The 21,100-nt window shown below is 42.2% G+C and overlaps 1 protein-coding gene across 7 annotated transcripts in view; it reads left to right on the top strand.

Annotated features, from left to right (window-relative positions):
- MAP7D2 (MAP7 domain containing 2) overlaps positions 1 to 21,100 on the top strand; it is a 108,771-nt gene that overhangs the window by 75,660 nt on the left and 12,011 nt on the right. For all 7 annotated transcript variants that reach the window (XR_007149043.1, XM_047844652.1, XM_047844651.1 and 4 more), the window contains 3 exons: positions 471 to 598; positions 9,386 to 9,654; positions 10,255 to 10,387. Coding sequence is in view for 6 of the 7 variants with exons in the window: in XM_047844652.1 (XP_047700608.1) it covers positions 471 to 598; positions 9,386 to 9,654; positions 10,255 to 10,387 (530 nt within the window). In the remaining variant the exon portion in view is untranslated. The remainder of the gene's footprint in view (positions 1 to 470; positions 599 to 9,385; positions 9,655 to 10,254; positions 10,388 to 21,100) is intronic.

The raw sequence follows: 21,100 nt of genomic DNA, 5'->3' as shown, positions 1-21,100 counted from the left end.
CTTTATTTTGAGGTGGGGGAGGGGCAGAGAGAGAGGGAAAGAGAATCTTAAGCTGTCAGTGCAGAGCCTGACTTAGGGCTCTATCCCACGAACTGTGAGATCATGACCTGAGCCGAGCTGAAGACTCGGATGCTTAGCTGACTGAGCCATGCAGCCTCCCCGAGTAATCCAGTTTCTATATGTCCAGAATCATTGCATCGTTATGTTGTCAGCTTTTTGCAAGAGAACAAAGAATAGAAAGTCTTTGCATTTTGGGATGGAAGTGGTTTTTTTTTTTTTTTTATTGGATGAGCTCACTATGATGATCTCATGGTGCTTCCCTGCAGATATGCCCATTGTGGGAAGCACTGTAGCTTCATATAGATCTTCTGAAAGAAAGCTATGTATCACTTTTATCTGAGGTGTTTATAGAAATTGTAGAAGTATTGCCAGTTATGGGCCATGGCTGACCTATTCTGTGTGCCCTTCAGACAGAGAAGATGAAGAGAGGCCCTCGAACAACAGCTTCCGTTCCCAGCGTGGGCCTCGGGTCTCCTCTGAGAAGATGTGAGTTTCCAGGAAGCATTTCTAAGCGGTCATCCTCTCCAGTGACATCCAAGTAAGCATCTTTCTGCTTTGCCACAGTCAGACCATTAAGGCAGTTTGGTGGGGCTCTGTACGGTGCAGCATGTGCTTCCTGCTGCCACGTGAGTCGTGGCCAGTCCAAGAGGCAAGCAGGAGGAATGCTGGACCTTGAGTTATATCATTTACTGTCTGTGTATCTTTGGGATAAGTGATGGGCTCAGCCTTCAGGGGTTTGTTGCCTGCTAAGTATGAGATTCTGATTTACTGAGATGAATCATTCAGAATTTTCTCCTTTGGTCCATCAGTTCCATTCGGCTTTTCTGATACTCTCTTACACCTGCATCTAGAGTGATTACATTGTGCTTGGATGCTCAACTTCATGTGTTTGTACACTCACTCTCTCCTTCCCTCATCTGTGTCTTCAACAGAGAGGCAATAATAACTTGTCAGCCACCATCAGCAGTATGTTTTTTTTTTTTTAAATGAAGCCATTATGTATTTTTTTTGTTAAGAATTAGATGAACTCACCAATGAAACTGTGTAACTGAAAAACAAATTCACACTGTAACCACTCTCTTAAGTCATTAAAATACTTTTCTTACAGTAACCAACAACAATGACTCAGGAAATAACTCAGTCCAGTAGAATGGAAACATCTTCAGTTGTCCTTACTGAGAAAGAAAGAGAAATATGATTTTAATTTTAATTTGGGAAAATGGGAAACTCTTTATATAGAGAGAATCATGTGACACTTGTTTAGTACATCAATTTTTTTCAAAGAACATAGGATAAAACAAATTTAATGAATGGGAATTTGTTTAAAATATTTCAGAGTGACATCAGTTCATATTTCTAATTTGTTGCTTTCTAACAGAGACTTTTTCTCTATTATTATTATTTTGTTCAGAGAACACTATGGTTTTTATAGACTGTTATTGATATATCTTTCTTCTATAATTAAAATCCTTACATAAGGTATTGCTGAGTTAATAGTATCAAGTTTTTGTTTTGTTTTAAGTCCATTGCATTCTTTCTGTGCTCACATTGCCTGTTTTTGGTTGTGATATTACTCTCTTGCAAACCCCATTCACGTGTCACTACTCTGGTGTTAGTGTGGGACATTAACAGAGAGAAAAGCCCGTTCATATGGGGGTTTTCCAGATTACACCCCTGTCTTTCCTGGATTTTGAATCATGGTCCCTGCATGGAGAGTAGCTGGCAAGTTTCATCATCATCATCATTGTAAATTTCACTAAAGTAAACTAAGGGGATTGTTGCCCTCTGTAGAGATGAGAATTCAGTTTTTGGAAGCAAGTTACCAGTGGGCTCTGTGCTGTCTTTGATGTTGAAAATCTTGATTGTGTGTTTCAGGAACTATTTTATGTTTTTTAATTGAGATATAATTGATAGATAACGCTATATTTGTTTCAGGTGGACGAAATAATGATTTGATACATGTATACATTATGAAGTGATGACCATAAGTCTAGTTATCATCCATCACCATACATAGATATAAATGTTTTTTCTTTTTTTTTTTGCGAGGGCTTTTAAGATTTATTCTCTTAGCAACTCTCAAATATACACTATTTGAATATACAGTATTAACTGTAGTCACCCTCCTGTACATTGCGTTCCCATGGCTTAGTGATTTTATAACTGGTAGTTAGTGCCTTTTGACCCCCTTCACCCATTTCATCCACTCCCTCACCCTCCTCTCCCCTCTGGCAACCACCAGTCTGTTTTCTGGATCTGTGAGCTTGGTTTTGTTTGGTTTGGTTATTTTTTAGATTCCACATGCAAGTGAGATAGTATAGTGTTTGTCTTTGTCTGATTTATTTCACTTAGCATAATAACCTCAAGGTCTATCCATGTTGTTGCAAGTGGAAAGATTCCATTTTTTTAATGGCTGAATAGTATTCTGTTATATATATGTGTGTGTGTGTGTGTGTGTGTGTGTGTATGTGTATGGAACTATTTTATATTTTAAAGGACATATCATCTGAATTTTATGAAAAGCTCACTTTGACCAAAGAGACTTAAAATCCCAGACTTTTTTTTAATGCAGTTCAATTTAAAGAAATGTTAAAAACTTCCCCTCTATGTAGAACAGCAATGGGTACCTAGTCGGTGCTTTATAAATATTTGTGGAATGAATGAATGCAAGTCCCTGTGCCATATGTTTTGGAGAACCTCCAAATAAGTGAGAAAAGTCTCCACTAGAACAGGCTGCAAGTGAGGTGGGGGAGAGTTGGGGATGCAGGTGAGGACACTTGCAGGCCTAGTCCTGAGAGAGACTTGTCCAACTTAAACTGCTCATCCCTCAGAACTCAGCTCGGCTGTCATCCTTTCCAGAACCAGCCAAAGCTGAATTTACCCCTTTTTCCATGCTCACAGAGCCTCATGTACATACCCCTATTATTCCTTCCTTCCTTCATCATATGCCTACAGAGTGTGTCCTCTCTGTCCAGTGTTCTCAGCCCTTGTGAAGCTTACCTAACAGTGAAAGGCAAATACATCAGGTGGTGAGAAGTTCCACGAAGAAAAATAAAACCAGGTCAGATGATAGAGTGGTAGAGGGGAGTAGTAGCTGGCTTGATATGGTGGTCAGGGAAGACTTCTCTGAGAAATTGACATTTGAACAGAGCCCTGCATGAAGTAAGGGAGCAGGCCTTCTTGCACTGTATCATCTCCTGCTAGACTGCCACGAGGGTGAGGTCCAATGGGATTTATTGTTGCATTGTAGGTGCTCAGGATGTGTCCGTGCGATGGAAGCTAGAAGGGCACTAGAGTCTGGAGGGTGAGAGCCGATTGGCTGGTGGGTATGGGTGTTGCTAGGACTGTTCTTGCCCAAGGACTCAGGCCCTTTGCCTCCCCTTTTCTTCTGAGCCAACCATGAGTTTTTTTCTCTCACTGATCATTCCCTTAAATGTTCTCCTCTCTGGGCTATTCATTTCATCTGGGGAATTTTTAAAGGATGAGGGATACCTGCTTCTACACTGTACTGCAGCATATTCCTGCTGCTTCAGCAAAGAAGAAGTAATAGAATGACCTTGTTTTCCAGAGCCCTGTACATGTCATCTCTAGTGCAAGCAGGAAAAATAGTAAACTCTAACACAGCTGGACTTCTTGTGTACTGTCAAAACTACCTGAATCATTAGCTCCTTAAGAAGTTCCCTGGGGTGGGAATGCAAGCTGGTGCAGCCACTCCGGAAAACAGTATGGAGGTTCCTCAAAAAACTAAAAAAAGAACTACCCTACGACCCAGCAATTGCACTACTAGGTATTTATCCAAGGGATACAGGAATGCTGTCTTAAAGGGGCACATGCACCACAATGTTTATCGCAGCACTTTCAACAATAGCCAAATTATAGAAAAAGCCTAAATGTCCATCGATGGATGAATGGATAAAGAAGATGTGGTATATACATATACATATATATATATACATATATATACACACACACACACACACACACACACACACATATATATATATATATATATATATATATATATATAATGGAGTATTTCTCAGCAATCAAAAAGAATGAAATCTTGCCATTTGCAACTACGTGGATGGAACTGGAGGATATTATGCTAAGTGAAATTAGAGAAAGACAAAAATCATATGACTTCACTCATATGAGGACTTTAAGAGACTAAACAGATGAACATAAGGGAAGGGAAACAAAAATAATATAAAAACAGGGAGGGGGACACAACAGAAGAGACTCATAAATATGTCTCCATAGCAAACTGAGGGGTGCTAGAGGGGTTATGGGAGGGGGGATGGGATAAATGGGTAAGGGGCACTAAGGAATCTACTCCTGAAATCATTGTTGCACTATATGCTAACTAACTTGGATGTCAATTTAAAAAAATAAGAAATAAAACAAGTTAATTTAAAAAAAAGGAAGTTCCCTGGGGACAGGAGTTTGCTCCAGTACCTCTAAATCAGAATTACCAAGTTGAGAGGTCTAAGGAGAAGCAAAAATTTCTTGGTTTTTAAGACACTCAAAGAGATAATTTCTCCCCAGGTGAAAATTAATGGCTGAACCACACTGGGTATGGACTAGGTCTGAGAAATGTGGGAGGTCAGGTAGACTGTAAATAAGTTCTTGAAAATCCAGCCAGACTCCACAACAGTGGAAAAGAATGGATCCTAGTTGCCCACAACCAATGGATAGATCTCAGGAACATAGTGTTGAGCAGCAAAAGGAATTGTAGAAGAATGTCAGCAGTATGACATTTATATTGAGGTCCCACATGTGCAAAACTAGCCAGCTTGTTTTCATGAATATAAATGTGCTAAAATGATTTTTAGAAAAAGAAAATGGCAGATATAAAATGCAAAGTAATGATGGCCTCTGAGTGGGGTGTGAGGGAGGAGGTCAAGAAAGGGCACACGGGAAATTCTAGCATATTTATAGTGTCTTTCTTTGGAACTAGTTGTTAGGTGTATGGGTATTTGTTATCTCATTCTTCATACCTTCAGGTTTTATAAATATTTTTTGTACGCTCGATATTGAAAAAGAATGCTTGATTCTTAAAATGATGTCACACACAAAATAAATTCCAGTCAGAGTGGCATTTTCAACCTTCCTTCTCTCTGTGCAGACCAAGTGTGTGTGATCTTTAAAGAATACTGGAAGCAATGTGGCTTTGAATGGTGGTTTAGTTAGTTCCTTTGAACCCCCAACCAGAAACTCAGACAGGTCATGTGATAAATGCCTCTGACAGGACATTGTTCTACTCCAGGATCTCAGATAAATTAAGCCACTGTTCCATGGCTGTGCATATTAATGGCATTGCTCTTTTAAGCGCTCAAGTTTATTTCCATTGTTTGCATTGTTGGGTACTTGTATGGGTTTTAGAAAACTAGCTTCAGCAACACTCTCAAAGATGTGGATGGAGCATAGCTTCCTTCTTGTAACCTAGAGAGAGGAAATCAAGTGTGGCCAAGTGCGTTCACCCAGCCCGTAGCTGCCTCTGAGTGTTGGCACCGCCTGTACTCACAAATTCTTCAGTGTGAAATGTTCTCTAATGGTTTCAGGTTGTTAGAAATATGTTCTGAGTCACCTGGGTCATTACACTGGGGAATGTTTCAGTTATCTATTGCTGATGTAGCAACCCAACCCCCCAAATTTAGTAGCATAAAACAACCATTTGTTATTAATTCTCATAGCTCTGTGACTTTGGCTTACCAGCGGGTCTCTCTTGGGATCTTTTGTGTGTTTTTTCTGTAGGTTGGCTTGGGTTCACCTGGTGGTTTTCACCTGTGGTCTTCCATCATAGATTCATTGTCACCTGGGGCTGCAGTTACCTAGGGCTTGACTGAGCTGGAGGTCTGAGATAGCTCATTCACCTGACTGGCAGTTGATGCTGGCTATTGGCTGGAGCTCAGTGGGGGCTGACAACCAGAAAAGAGTGCCTGCACATAGCCTCTCTGTATGACTTAGGCATCTCACAGCATGCAGTTGAGTTCCAAGAGGGAGGGAGTGTTCCCAAGAGTGAGTCTCTCCCAAGGACAGGAAGTGAAAGCTGTCAGGCCATTTAAGTACTGGGCCCTGAATTGGCACAGCATTCCTTCTCTGCTCTGTTTTATTGGTCACAGCAGTCAGGCCAACCTAGAATCAGTGGGATGGGGGAAGAAACTCCAAAGATCATGTTGAGTCGGGAGAGATATTTTTGTGACCATCTCGAGAAAATACAGTCTGCCAAAGATAATCACTTTGAGATCTCATGCCTGAGATCAATTTTGTATCAGGAACCTAGGTTAACTTCACTTTATCACGGATTTTGAGAAACAAAGTAGATTTTGTGTGTCCACATGAGTGAAAAATTAAGACCAGATTGTCAGCATGGCCCCAAATAAGTACTTCCCACTCAGAATCATGGGCTCATGGAAGATTCCTGGAGCCAGCCTATTCCTTCAATGGTTGAAGATGTTTAATCAGTCATTACTGGGCATCATTGTATACATCTGCATATATGGCGTGGTTAGTCCTGCCTACAGATGAGTGTCTACTGTGGATCGGGGCTCCTGCCTTGACAGTTTACCAGTTGTTTTTGCCACCACCATTGTTCTCAAATAAGTTTTTACATTCTTATCTGCAAATTTTCTTGAAAAGGATAATCACAAATGTTAACTTATGCTCCTTCCTCATAGCCATACTTATACATTTATCCAGTCTATAATCCTGTACTTTTTCAGTTTTAGTAGAGGATAATTTGAGTTTAGATCAGTTTTTAAAAGCTTATTTATTTTTTATTTAAAAAGTGTGTTTTTTTTTTATTTTGAGAGAGAGAGAGCAGAAGAAGGGCAGAGAATGAGGGAGAGGGAATCCCAATCAGGCTCTGTGCTGCCAGTGCAGAGCCCGGTGCAGGGCTCAAAACTTATGAACTGTAAAATCATGACCTGAACCCAAACCAAGAGTCAGATGCTCAACTGACTGAGCCACCCAGGTGCCCCACCTTTTTATTTTTAAATCCTCTCAGCCCTACAGAAGAATTGCAAGACTAGAACAGAGAATTCCTGTATGCCTTTCATCCTATTAATGTTTAGCCATATTTGCTTTATCATTCCCATCCCCCAACTCACTCACGTTCACTCTGTATAGACACACACACACACTGATTTTTTTCCCCCAGAACATTTGAGAGTAAGTTGAAGACATCATGACCCTTTACCCCCAGGAATGAAGAGGTTCTTTTGTGTAACCACAGTACAATGATAAAAATCAGAAAATTTAATTTTGACATGTTATTATTACTTAATTTACAGTCTATATGCAACTTTTGCTAGTTGTCCCAGCGAGATCGCTTATAACACTTTTTCCCCAGTCCGGGATCCAACACTGGCTCCCACACTGCATTTAGTTGTTTTGTCTCCTTAGTCTCCTTTAACTTTGAACAGCTCTTCAGCCTTTCTTCTCCATGACCATGACAGTTTTATTTTTATTTTTTTAGTAAAATGGGTGATGGGCATTAAGGAGGGCACTTGTTGGAATGAGCACTGGGTATAATATGTAAGTGATGAATCACTGGGTTCTACTCCTGAAACCAATACTACACTGTATGTTAACTAACTTGAATTTAAATTTTAAAAAATTTCAAATCAGGTTCAAGTTGTATTAATCAGGTCAGGTGATCACAATATTGTGTGGCCTTCAGTCTGGCTTTTACTAAGAGAAGATGTTTTCCTGGGTACTCAGAGTTGGCATTTTAGCATGAGAGCATCATTGGAAAACTGCCCTGTATCTTACCTAATCCGCATACCACTTGAGGATTTTTCAGCTGAAGGCCAAGTACAGTGTTGATTTAATCATAGTTTTCCCTTACCACCAGGATCTGATCAGGTAACTCTTTAAGCCTGTGGTAATAAATGGGCCTTTAATATTATGTTGAATGGCTGTTTTTTTTGCTGTTTTCATAGATCAAAAACACTTGAATATTGGCAGTTTCATATGGTTCAATCTGCTACAGGATCAAGAATGACAATTTATAATTTATATACAGATTACTGAATGTTCTTCATAAAGGAACTCTGCAAATGCTACCTCCTTGAGCAAACATCTGGGTAAACCCAGCTTCTGAAGCTCCTTCAACAGACATAAGATAGGCTCCTGCATTTTTTAAAATGTTTTTTTAATGTTTATTTATTTTTGAGAGAGAGAGAGACCAAAGCAAGAGGAGGGGAGGGGCAGAGAGAGAGGGAGACACAGAATCTGAAGCAGGCTCCAGGGTCCGAGCTGTGAGCACAGAGCCCAGTGCAGGGCTTGTACTCATGAACCACGAGATCATGGCCTAAGCTGAAGTTGGACACTTAACCGACTGAGCCACCCAGGCTCCCCCATAGGCTCCTGCATTTTAACAAAGTGTTATTTCCCTGAGTGACAATAGGCTGTCCTCAGCTTTCACATCTTTCCAATAACAGGAGAGATTCTTTTAAACCTTGATAACCTCAAAAGAAAGACACCTTCTCTCCCCACCTTTTGTCTGAGTTTGTTCCCCAGCATTTAAAAAGGAACTGGATATCAATCATATTTCAGTAAAGGTGAATTTTTTTTTTATACACTTGATCTTAGCCAAAAGGCTGAGAAGCGATGGGTGAATTTTTTTTATAAAAAGAACCTGGGGACTTTGAAGACATTATGTTGAGTGAAATAAGCCAAACACAAAAGGATATATATACTATATGATCCCACTTCTGTGATGTATCTGGAATAGTAAGATTCCTATGGACAGAAAACAGAAGGGTGGTTACTAGAGGCTGAGGGACGCAGGCATAGGGAGTTAGTGTTTAATGGGTATGTGGTTTTGGGGATGGCTGGTGGTGATAGTTGTATCATTTTGTGAGTGTATTTAATGACACTGAGCTGTACACTTAAAAATGGCTAAGATGGTAAATTTTGTTACATGTTTTTTGCCACAATTAAAAAAAAAAGAGCCAGCTCATCCATTGCCATATGCTGAAGCCAGATCCAACCCTAGTATTCAACTGAAAAGTGGTATGACAATGCCTCACATTTTATCCTTACATTGTCAGTCAGACTTAAATGAGGTCACGACATGGCATTACCAGCTGGGCTTCCTAAAATCGTGTCCCTTCCACCAGGGATACCTTGTAGATTCCATATGTTCCTGTTACAGTGTGTTGGTACTTTGAGGACTTTTGAGTGTGTGCTAAGCCTTCCATTTGTTCTTCTTGAAGGATGAAATTGTTCAGCTTTTTGGAACCAAGTATCTTATGAACAGAGGGAGGGTTCTCTGGTCAGGCCCAGTAGTCATCGTCTGGGCATGTTTTTGGTTTTCCAGGACAACTTCAAAAGCATATCCACAGTCTCCAAAGAATGTGAAGCCACCACACCCAGGGTCTCCTGTGAAGTACCGCTCTCCCACCTTTCCCAGCCAGGAAACACCCAAGAGGAAAGCAGAGAAAGAGAAGAGCAATAAACAAAGGGAAGGTGCCCTGGCCCAGCAGGCAGCTGGCCTGCATGGGGAGGAAGCCCCAGAGAAGCATGTGGTGGACAAGCATGTCACGGAGAAGCATTTGGCCACAGGAGGGAAGACCGAGGGCAGTGGAGGTAGGTCCTTCTTGTTGATGCTGCCCGCAGCTTGGCTTTTCCAAGCTAGTTCTCTCTCTGCCCGGATCCACATGGGAGTCTCATGTTTGAGAGAAGGAGGGAGGGAAGGAGATGTTTCCCTGGGACAACTTCATGACCTCATGCTCTTTCCTCAGACTTGCACGTTGCCCTTGAGTCCTTCCCCTCGGTCTCCTATGGGTCCCCTGGAGGAGGGACTGACACTGGTCATGGCTTTGGAAGCTCATGGGGGTGTTGAGCTGCATCCAGCTAGCATCTGCACTTCCCACAGAGAAAGTCTTCCTTCAGTCCTTCAAGCTTCTGTGCTAGATGCAGTGAGTTCACCCAGAGTGGCACTGCTGTGGTGGCTCCTGTGGGTTGTGCCAGCCACCATGTCTCTCCTCCTCACCTTTCCACTACCCTCCACTGGGAGATGCATTCAGGGTCATAGCCGGCCCATTGCAACTTGTCAGTGGCTGATTGTGCTCGTCACGGCAGCATTTCCCATGACCCATTGGGTTGGATTTTTTGTTTCCAAGTGGCAGCTTACTCATGTGAGTGCAATCACTGTTTCATTTCCCATGATCTTTTCCTCCGATGCAGCCTCAGGGAAGCCCACGGCAGGCACCACTGATGCAGGAGAGGCTGCAAAGATCCTGGCTGAAAAGAGACGACAAGCCCGGCTACAGAAAGAGCAGGAGGAGCAGGAACGGCTGGAGAAGGAAGAACAGGACAGGTATGGGGCTGTTCAGAGTTTCATTGCTATCTTCTGTAAAAGGCTGTGGGTAGAAGAGCACCTAGGTGGCTCAGTTGGTTGAGCATCTGACTCTTTTTTTTTTTTTTTTATTTTTTTTTCAACGTTTATTTATTTTTGGGACAGAGAGAGACAGAGCATGAACGGGGGAGGGGCAGAGAGAGAGGGAGACACAGAATTGGAAACTGGCTCCAGGCTCTGAGCCATCAGCCCAGAGCCTGACGCGGGGCTCGAACTCCCGGACCGCGAGATCGTGACCTGGCTGAAGTCGGACGCTTAACCGACTGCGCCACCCAGGCACCCCTGAGCATCTGACTCTTGATTTCACCTCAGGTCGGTGATCCCAGAGTCATGGGCTCGAGCCCTGTGTCAACACTGAGCATGGAGCCTGCTTGGGATTCTCCTTCTCCCTCTGTCCCTCTCCCCTGCTCATGCACACATACTCTCTCAGGCTCTCTTCCTCTCTCTCAAATAAAAAAATAAAAGGCTGTGGTAGAAAGAGCAACTTACCTTTGTTTCTAGAGTTTGGGTATTGACAAAAGATTAACAGAAAATAGGTCTGCGTGGCAGGTATTCAGGAGACTGCTTCTTCTACTAGATGTAATTAACATTGATGGAACTTTGCTCTTTTAAGACTACCTGGAAACTCCTGCCTAGCTCCCGGATCTAAATGTTACCAATGGCTTCCCATTCTCCTCTTGGACTCTAGAACTATCAAGGGAGTTTGGACTTAGTTCATGAAATGAGGTTCTCCTTCAAGACAGAAGGTTCCAGATGGAGAGATCTTGATTCTGCTTTCCAAATCATGTTTTTTTCCTTAAACTGTCCTAACTTGCATCCCCAGGTGAGAAGGAGGAGGGTTGGAGCAGAGGCCGCTAGATGGGGTGGAAGCTGACATCATTATCCACAAGCAACAAAGTACAGGGACTCCAATCCTGGAGTACGACAGAAGACATCATGGCAGTGGTTCCTAAATTTTGGGGGGGTATCAAAACTGTACAGGGAAGGCAATGGAAACACACAGTCCTAGGCCCCATCCTGTTTCAGTAGCTCACCAAAGTGTGAGAACCACTGCATTGTTAGTACCAGGGCACTTGGTCAGAGTACAGACGGTTCTGCGTTTTCTGATCTTTGTGTTCAGAGAAAAATGCATGTTGGAAGACAAGGTAGATTTTATCATTAAATTGATAAGGAAGCTTTCAGGATAATCACAGAGTACAGTCCAGTGTGATTTAGAGAATTAACTTTACAGGAAGCAAGCCATGCTGCACCACTTCAAGACTGGTACTCAATTCAGAGTGATAAATAATAGAATAGCCTTCATCCTTAAGTGACCTTGGCAAATCTTTTGTGATCTTTAAATACAGGTTTGCTGATTTTCTTTAAGGGTGGGGGCTCGGTCTTAACTTGTCTTTTCTTCAGATTCTGTACTTCTGATGATTTTCCCACCTCCAGCCTTTTGGTCAACAGTGACAGATCTTTCTGTTGAGTGGTGTCTTTGGGCTGGTTTGAGTGGGCCATAAAATGTGTGAAGAGAGGTCACAGGAGGTAAAGATGAATCTCAGAACCTCAAATGACAGGCCTTGATGATTGCAGGTTCTGAGCAGGAAGTAACGTTTTTGTGGCTGTATGCTTAGGAAGATGAAGCTCTTTACTTACCAGCAATCATCCTCTCTCTCTCACATTCCCTGTACAGTCCACCTCCTGAAAGAACTGATTGTACTTCCCGTCTGTATTTCCTCAACTCATGTTCAGACCTCATGCTCATCATTCCTCCCAATTGCCAGACTCCTAATCCATTTCTATGTTGACTTTGACCTTGTCAAGATTGCCCTTGCTTGTTTGGCCTCTCCTTCTCCATCTCCTCTGTTTGCCCCTTATCCCCTCACTTGTTGCCTGGGCTCCCAGCCCTCGCTCCTTGTCCAGCTTCACCTGACAAGCCCTCCCTGAGCAACGGTCCTCCCTCTTGATCAGCCATTTTCCTCGGCTCACATTTCACACAGCAGTTTCATGTTGAGCATCTGGTGTGCTAAACCAACTGTGTCCTCATCTCCCTTCTACCCTCGTTTTCCCTTTGCCTCATTTACCATCTGTTTCTGAAGCTAATTTCATCTTGTTTTGTAAACCTTCAGTACTTCCTGGTACAAGGGAGTCTCTAACACGTATACAGTGGTGACCTCTGAATCTGCGCCTATGGCCCAGTGTCTTGCTAGGCCTGCACTGTTCGCTACAATAGCCTCTAGTCCCATGTAGCTACCAAGATGCAAATTCACTAAAATGAAGTAAAATTCAGTTCTTCGGGTGTACTAGCCAGATTTTAAGTGCTCAATAGCTACATGGCTAGTAGCTACCATATTGGATAACAAATCTCTAGAACATCTCCCTCATCACAGAAAGTTCTCTTGGATAGCAGTGGTCTAGAGAACATCCCAAATGCCTTATGATTTCATTTGAGTATGTCCCATGTGCATCTCAAATTCATCATTAACGTGTGCAGAGTAGACGTTATTTTTTCCCATACTTCCTTTTCCTTTCATAAGCTCTGTACTCCCATTTCTCCAGGCACCAAAATCAGAAGTCTCAGCGCCAGCTCTCAACTCCTTCCTCCCCTTCCTCCTCGTTTTCAAATGTCAGGTTTTTTGACCTTGTCAGAAGGTCACTTGTCAGGTCTCTCTGGGCTGCCTCTTTGGCATTTCTCTCCTCTCCCTGTCTCTCCAGCCATTCCTCTCCTCTGAGCTCTGGCCCCTGTTGTTTCTCATCTGGACTTTGTCTGTGGCATCCCAGCTGACCTCTCTGCTCAGAGCAGGAGTTTGTCCACTCTCTACACCGGGTCCCCAGTGACTGTTCTCAAATAAGTGTCATTGTCCTGCTCCCATCCTTTAATAAACCAGCAATTCCCTGCCCACATAGTCCATCTAAACCCATCAGGAGGATGGTGCCCACCCTTCATGGCCATGACCTGCCACCGCGTGTCCCTTTGCCTCCAGCAACCTGGGTACCAGCCTGCAGAGCTCCCTGACATGCCCCAATCATGTGGTGCCACACCTCTACATCTCTGCTTTTCCTTTGCTCCACGTGGACTCCTGCTTCTTCTCACCAGACACATCTTCCTTTCTCCAGACCTAGGTCAAGCCTTTCTCCCTCTCTGTAGCCTTTCTGGCCTGCACCTGGGAGAGAACTGAACTCACCTACTCTTTACCCTTCCTAAGCCCAGCCGTTCAGCTGACTAACATAGCCTTCTCTGTTCATAGGCATGCTTCCCCCTAGTATGTACCTTTAAAAGGCTGGGGTACAGTCTTTGGACCACTGGTACTGCCACTCAGTAAATGTATGAGAAAAGCAGAGAAGGAGAAAGAGGCCCAACTAAGAAGCCATTGCAGGCATGGCTTAAGAGAAGGCAAGGGCTAATGCAGTATGTTGAAGATGGACCTGGAAAAGTGAGTGTGAATTCAAGACAGGTGGTCCAGCTACAGTCTGCAGACTTGCACAAATCAACAGAAATGGGTTCATTCAAAGTCAATGCTAGCGTTTGATTCTAAGGACTTAGGAGAATGGTACACCCAATAAAAGATAAATGAAGGACAGAAGGAATTGGTTTTAGAGGACAACAACTATCCATTTGGGTTTTTTTTTATTGTTTACTTACTTATTTTGAGAGAGAGAGAGAGAGAGAGAGAGAGAGAGCGCGCGCCCATGCACGCAAGAGCAAGGAAGAGAGAGAATCCCAAGCAGGCTCCATGCTGTTAGCACAGAGCCTGACTTGAGGTTCCATCTCACAAACCATGAGATCATGACCTGAGCTGAAATCAAGAGTCAGATGCTTAACCAGCTTAGCCACCCAGGTACCCCTATCCATTTGATTTTATATAAATCAAGTTTAAAGTGCCCATGAAATATCCACATGATGGGAAATGGAGTCAATGCCTGGGGCGTAGGTAAACCTAAGAGCAATACCCTTGACCCCAAGCTGATTTTCCTCTCTCTTGCCAGGATAGGAAGCTTTGCATAGCACCATGTGGGTAGCGAGAAAGGAAAGTACCAGACAGCCTGGGACTGGAGAACAGTGGTGATGGATACAGCAGCAGTCGAGGCAGGAAGGGAGAGCTAGGGCGACACAGCCTCACACATGCAGGGCTGTGGCAAGGTCTTGCAGGAGGGACATTTAATGCTGTCTATACCTGCACAATATGCTAAGATTGAGGAAAAGCTGTTGGTCTCAAGGTTAGAAGACGAGCTGAGATTTTAGAGGGAAACCATGGAGAAGGGTGGAGACATGAGCCAGCTTGGAGGTGAGAGGGCAGAGGCTCTGAACATCTGTGGCATGTTAGGAGGCTGTGAGCGGAGGGGGGAGGGGGTGGAGGAGAGTTGTTTGGGATGCTTGAGACCTGAGTGTTTGCCGGCCATGGAAAAGCACATGTTTAAGGGTGAGCTGATGAAAGGAAGAGAGGGGGATAGTGGGAGGAACACAGGTGCTGGAGGCCGTGGGATTCATAGCACAAGTGGTGGCATTTATAGTCTTTCACATCTAAGCAGAGGAAGAAAGGGGAAATTTTCTGACCAGTAGTGCCACAGAGAAGAGAAGATAAGGAAGCCCAGATCAGGTGACCCCAATCTTGTCTGAAAGCGGTTGGTGATGCCATCAACTAAAGAGGATGTTGAAGACTGAGAAAAGGTAGAAGTTCAGACTGTTTCCACAAGGATCTGAGAAATGAGGGTAAAAGGTTGGAGTGGCAGCTGAGGCCAGGACCAGCTGACCAGTCAGCCTTGTGTGGGCCTTACTCTCATGAATTCTGGCAGTCCAGGAGGGGCGCAAGTGGTCAGGGAGGCCACCCAGGCTTGGAACTGGGCAGCAGAGTGGCTTCCATGCCAGCCCCACAATGTTCAGAAGGAGGTCAGAGGCCTGGGACACTGAGAGAGAAGAGGGAACGGATGCAAGTGACCACACAGCACTCCTCGGGGAAGGTCAGGAGAGAAGGTGCTGAAGGACAGGTTGAGGGCAGATCAAAGAAGGGGAAGTTCAGATGTGGAAGATGAAGTTTTTTGTTTTTGTTTTTGTTTTTTATAATTTAACTTTATGTTTTATTTTTTAAAATTTACATCCAAATTAGTTTATAGTGAAGCAATGATTTCAGGAGTAGATTCATTAATGCCCCTTACCCATTTAGCCCTTTCCCCCTCCCACAACCCCTCCAGCAACCCTCAGTTTGTTCTCCATATTTATGAGTCTCTTTTGTCCCCCTCCCTGTTTTTATATTATTTTTGTTTCCCTTCCCTTATGTTCATCTGTTTTGTCTCTTAAAATCCTCATATGAGTGAAGTCATATGATTTTTGTCTTTCTCTGACTAATTTCACTTAGCATAATACCCTTCAGTTCCATCCATGTAGTTGCAAATGGCAAGATTTCCTTCTTTTTGATCGCCGAGTAATTGTTGTATATATATACCACATCTTCTTTATCCATTCATCCATCGATGGACATTTGGGCTCTTTCCATACTTTGGCTATTGTGGATAGTGCTGCTATAAACATGGGGGTGCATGTGTCCCTTCGAAACAGCACACCTGTATCCCTTGGATAAATGCCTAGTAGTGCCATTGCTGGGTCATAGGGTAGTTCTACTTTTAGTTTTTTGAGGAACCTCCACACTGTTTTCCCGAGTGGCTGCACCAGCTTGCATTCCCACCAACAGTGCAAAAGAGATCCTCTTTCTCCGCATCCTCGCCAACATCTGTTGTTGCCTGAGTTGTTCATGTTAGCCATTCTGACAGGTGTAAGGTGGTATCTCATTGTGGTTTTGATTTGTATTTCCCTGATGATGAGTAATGTTGAGCATTTTTTCATGTGTCAGTTGGCCGTCTGGATATCTTCTTTGGAGAAGTATCTATTCAAGTCTTTTGCCCATTTCTTCACTGGATTATTTGTTTTTTGGGTGTTGAGTTTGATAAGTTCTTTGTAGATTTTGGATACTAACCCTTTATCTGATATGTCATTTGCAAACATCTTCTCCCATTCTGTCGGTTGCCTTTTAGTTTTGCTGATTGTTTCCTTCACTGTGCAGAAGCTTTTTATTTTGATGAGGTCCCAGTAGTTCATTTTTGCTTTTGTTTCCCTTGCCTCCAGAGACATGTTGAGTAAGAAATTGCTGCGGGCAAGATCAAAGAGGTTTTTGCCTGCTTTCTCCTCGAGGATTTTGATGGCTTCCTGTCTTACATTGAGGTCTTTCATCCATTTCGAGTTTATTTTTGTGTATGGTGTAAGAAAGTGGCCCAGGCTCATTCTTCTGCATGTCGCTGTCCAGTTTTCCCAGCACCACTTGCTGAAGAGACTGTCTTTATTCCATTGGATGTTCTTTACTTCTTTGTCAAAGATTAGTTGCCCATACGTTTGTGGGTCCATTTCTGGGTTCTCTATTCTGTTCCATTGATCTGAGTGTCTGTTCTTGTGCCAGTGCCATACTGTCTTGATGATTACAGCTTTCTAGTATAGCTTGAGGTCTGGGATTGTGATGCCTCCTGCTTTGGTTTTCTTTTTCAAGATTGCTTTGGCTATTCGGGGTCTTTTCTGGTTCCATACAAATTTTAGGATTATTTGCTCTAGCTCTGTGAAGAATGCTGGTGTTACTTTGATAGGGATTGCGCTGAATATGTAGATTACTTTGGGGAGTATTGACATTTTAACAATATTTGTTCTTCCTATCCAGGAGCATGGAATCTTTTTCCATTTCTTCGTGTCTTCTTCAGTTTCTTTCATAAGCTTTCTATAGTTTTCAGTGTATAGATTTTTCACCTCTTTGGTTAGATTTATTCCTAAGTATTTTATGGGTTTTGGTGCAACTGTAAATGGGATCGATTCCTTGATTTCTCTGTCACTTCATTGTTGGTGTATAGGAATGCAACCGATTTCTGTGCATTGAGTTTATATCCTGCAACTTTGCTGAATTCATGAATCAGTTCTAGCAGTTTTTTGGTGGAATCTTTTATGTTTTCCATACAGAGTATCATGTCATCTGTGAAGAATGAAAGTTTGACCTCCTCTTGGCCGATTTGGATGCCTTTTATTTCTTTGTGTTGTCTGGTTGCAGAGGCTAAGACTTCCAATACTATGTTGAATAACAGTGGCAAGAGTGGACATCCCTGTCTTGTTCCTGACCTTAGAGGGAAAGCTCTGTTTTTCCCCATTGAAGATGGTATTAGCGTTGGGTCGTTCATATATGGCTTTTATGATCTCGAGGTATGATCCTTCTATCCCTACTTTCTTGAGGGTTTTTATCAAGAAAGGATACTGTATTTTGTCAAATGCTTTCTCTGCATCTATTGAGAGGATCATATGGTTCTTGTCCTTTCTTTTACTGATGTGATGAGTCACGTTAATTGTTTTACGGATATTGAACCCGCCCTGCATCCCAGGTATAAATCCCACTTGGTCGTGGTGGATGATTTTTTTAATGTATTGTTGGATCCAGTTGGCTAATATCTTGTTGAGGATTTTTGCATCCACGTTCATCAGGGAAATTGGTCTATAGTTCTCTTTTTTAGTGTGGTCTCTATCTGGTTTTGGAATCAAGGTAATGCTGACTTCATAGAAAGGATTTGGAAGTTTTCCTTCCATTTCTATTTTTTGGAACACCTTCAAGAGAATAGGTGTTAACTCTTAAATGTTTGGTAGAATTCCCCTGGAAAGCCATCTGGTCCTGGACTCTTGTTTTTGGCAGATTTTTCATTACTAATTTGATTTCCTTACTGGTTATGGGTCTGTTTAAATTTTCTGTTTCTTCCTGTTTTAGTTTTGGTAGTGTATATGTTTCTGGGAATTGTCCATTTCTTCCAGATTGCCCGTTTTATTGGCATATAATTGCTCATAATATTCTCTTATTATTGTTTTTATTTCTGTTGTGTTGGTTGTGATTTCTCTTTCATTCTTGATTTTACTTATTTGGGTCCTTTCCTTTTTTTCCTTGACCAAACTGGCTAGTGGTTTATCAATTTTGTTAATTCTTTCAAAGAACCAGCTTCTGGTTTCATTGATCTGTTCTACTGTTTTTTTTTTTCTTTTGGTTTCAATAGCATTAATTTCTGCTCTAATCTTTATTATTTCCTGTCTTCTGCTGGTTTTGGGTTTTATTTGCTGTTCTTTTTCCAGCTCCTTAAGGCGTAAGGTTAGGTTGTGTATCTGAGCTCTTTCTTCCTTCTTTAGGAAGGCCTGTTTTTTGTTTTTTGTTTTTTTAATGAAAACTTTTAAGCACACAGGAGAGAATAGCAAAACCCCCATCCTTGCCCACAGATTGAGTAAGTAGTTCAAGGCTGAGCATGTGTCAGAGATGTGCAAGACCCTCACCAGCGGCCAGTGACAGGGATAAAGGATGCGTCTGCTAAATGTTGAATGATGACCATAATGCATAGGTTTTTGGTACTTTCTCCCTGGCAAGGAAGGGGGATGGGTTTGGAGTAGGTTACAGGAATAAAAACAGAGGGGTGACAGAACTGCATGCAGTTCTGGAGTTGTGAACTCCAGAAGGAACTTGGTAATGATGGCAAGGGCAAGGGGGTGGGGCAGTCTGCAGCAGCATGACTGTGGAGAAATGACCAAATCCATGTTGTCTGTTTTTTTAAGCAGATAAAGAATACTCATCCTTGGAGAGGATATTGAGGGACTCGGTTTCACATGGGAAGCTAGTTTTGACCTACTTTGGGGAAAGCAGAGTTTGGTTAATGGAGGGTATTCTGTCTGTAACAGGAGGGACAAGGTAGAGCTAATGGGCCTGTGGGGAGGAGGAATGTGTGTTGTGTACAATGATAGAGATTATGGAGACTTTGGAGCCCAAGGGGATGTGTTACTTACTGTTTGTGTATGCATTGGGCACCTCTGAAGTCCTCATGGTAAAACAGAAGAAACAGAACGCTTTTCAGATCCTGAAGCTAAAGATGAAGTAGCTTGTGCATTAATTCATAAACACTGTATCCTTTATGTATTAGTTCCTTGGGGACAATTAAAACCATCTCATCAGGTGAGGGTTAGGAACTAAAATAGTGTCCTGTTTAATCTTAGGATAAACTTTGTCCTAAGATTATAAAAATGACAATTTTGATAATCTTGTGTTAGACATACTTAGTCTTCCATTGAGGAATCTAAGAACTGGAGTTTCTTTCTGATTAGGCCCCATAATGCTCTTGTCCAGAGTTCCCTAGAATATTTGTTAATAATTTCCGTTGTTCCAGCAGTGCTTTTAGGCATCACAGTCTTGGCAAATATAGAATATGTTACATACTGTTATAGTCCTGGGCTAATGTCTCTACGTATCTCTTTACCTTTTAAAATATTTCTTTGGCGGGGGTGGGGTGGGGCGCCTGGGTGGCTCAGTCATTTAAGCATCCGACTCTTGATTTCAGCTCAGGTCATGATCTCACAGTTTGTGAGTTTGAGCCCTACATCAGACTCTGTGCTTACAGTGAAGAGCCTTCTTTGGATCCTCTGTCTCCCTCTCTCTGCACCTCCCCAACTCATGCTCACTCTCTCTCTCAAAAATAAACGTTAAAAAAATGTAAATATTTCTTTGGTGACATATAGGCTAATTGCCTCCACAGTTCCTGCAGGATATCCTTTTTAAGTCCTGACTTTTTATAAAAAGGTAACAATACCCCAGTAAGTTAGTGACCCCTGCTTTTGTATAAAGGTGATGTCTGAAAAGCATACAGATTTATAGATATGCTTACAAGGGCGTGCATTTGAGAATCTTCTTAGGGCCAGGTATTGTGCCATGTGCTTCCCTTACATTATATCATTTAGTTCTCACAATGATGTCATGGACCCAGTAGTATAGCTATTCCTGTTTTATTATTTTTTTAATGGGCATCAGAAATGTTGAGTGACTTTCCAAGGAAGGGGCACACAGTGAGTGGTACAATCAGGTACAGTCATGATCTTGTCCATATGTCACATTGTCATTCAGTAACGCACTGCAATATGAGTATGATTACTCACATTTTTTCATAGATGAGGAAAGCGACACACTTGTGACTAGGAAGAATGTTAGAAATGTAAAAACAACTGCTTAGACTTCATAGGGTTTTCCCTCACTGCTTGGAGCTCTTTAGCATTATATCATCAACTGTTCGTCTGTGGATGAAAAATGTCTAAATGTCATTTAATTTTCATATAGCAAAGAATAAAAGCTAGAAGATTTTTAAATATTGGTAATACAAATGAGAAATAGATGTTTGAATTTCTATATTAAATATAAGAGTTCTGTTGAATACTTTCTTCTACTTGCCGCTTCAGAACTAACACAGCAGTTAGAACCCAAAGTAAACTTATTGAGCACATAGTCACTGCTCTTTAAGTTGCCAACTGGCACACTTGTAGCCATTGAGACATTTCTAGTTTTTTTTTCAGCTTCAATTAGGTTTAAATATTTATTTCACTTAGTTTTTCAAAGAATTGTCATTAAGTAAGAATGGTGGGACTGTGGTCATTCGTAGATTAACTAGGGAGCATTTATGTCTTCATTATGGTGTGTTCTCAAATAAGTACATCATTACTCTTTGTGTAACAGAATTTAAAGTCAACCCTGGTTAATTTTTTTTATAACGTATAGACTGAAGTTGCTTTCCGGGAAGGATGAGTCAATTTCTTGAGTGGATGCTAATACAAGTTCACACGTCTGTGTGCCGTGTGTTATGCTCTCCTGTTGGCACACA

This window comes from Prionailurus viverrinus, chromosome X (assembly GCF_022837055.1).
Source record: "Prionailurus viverrinus isolate Anna chromosome X, UM_Priviv_1.0, whole genome shotgun sequence".
NCBI classification, from domain to species: Eukaryota; Metazoa; Chordata; class Mammalia; order Carnivora; family Felidae; genus Prionailurus; species Prionailurus viverrinus.
The sequence above is the reverse complement of the archived record's forward strand: the minus strand, read 5'-3'. Positions and strand labels throughout refer to the sequence as shown.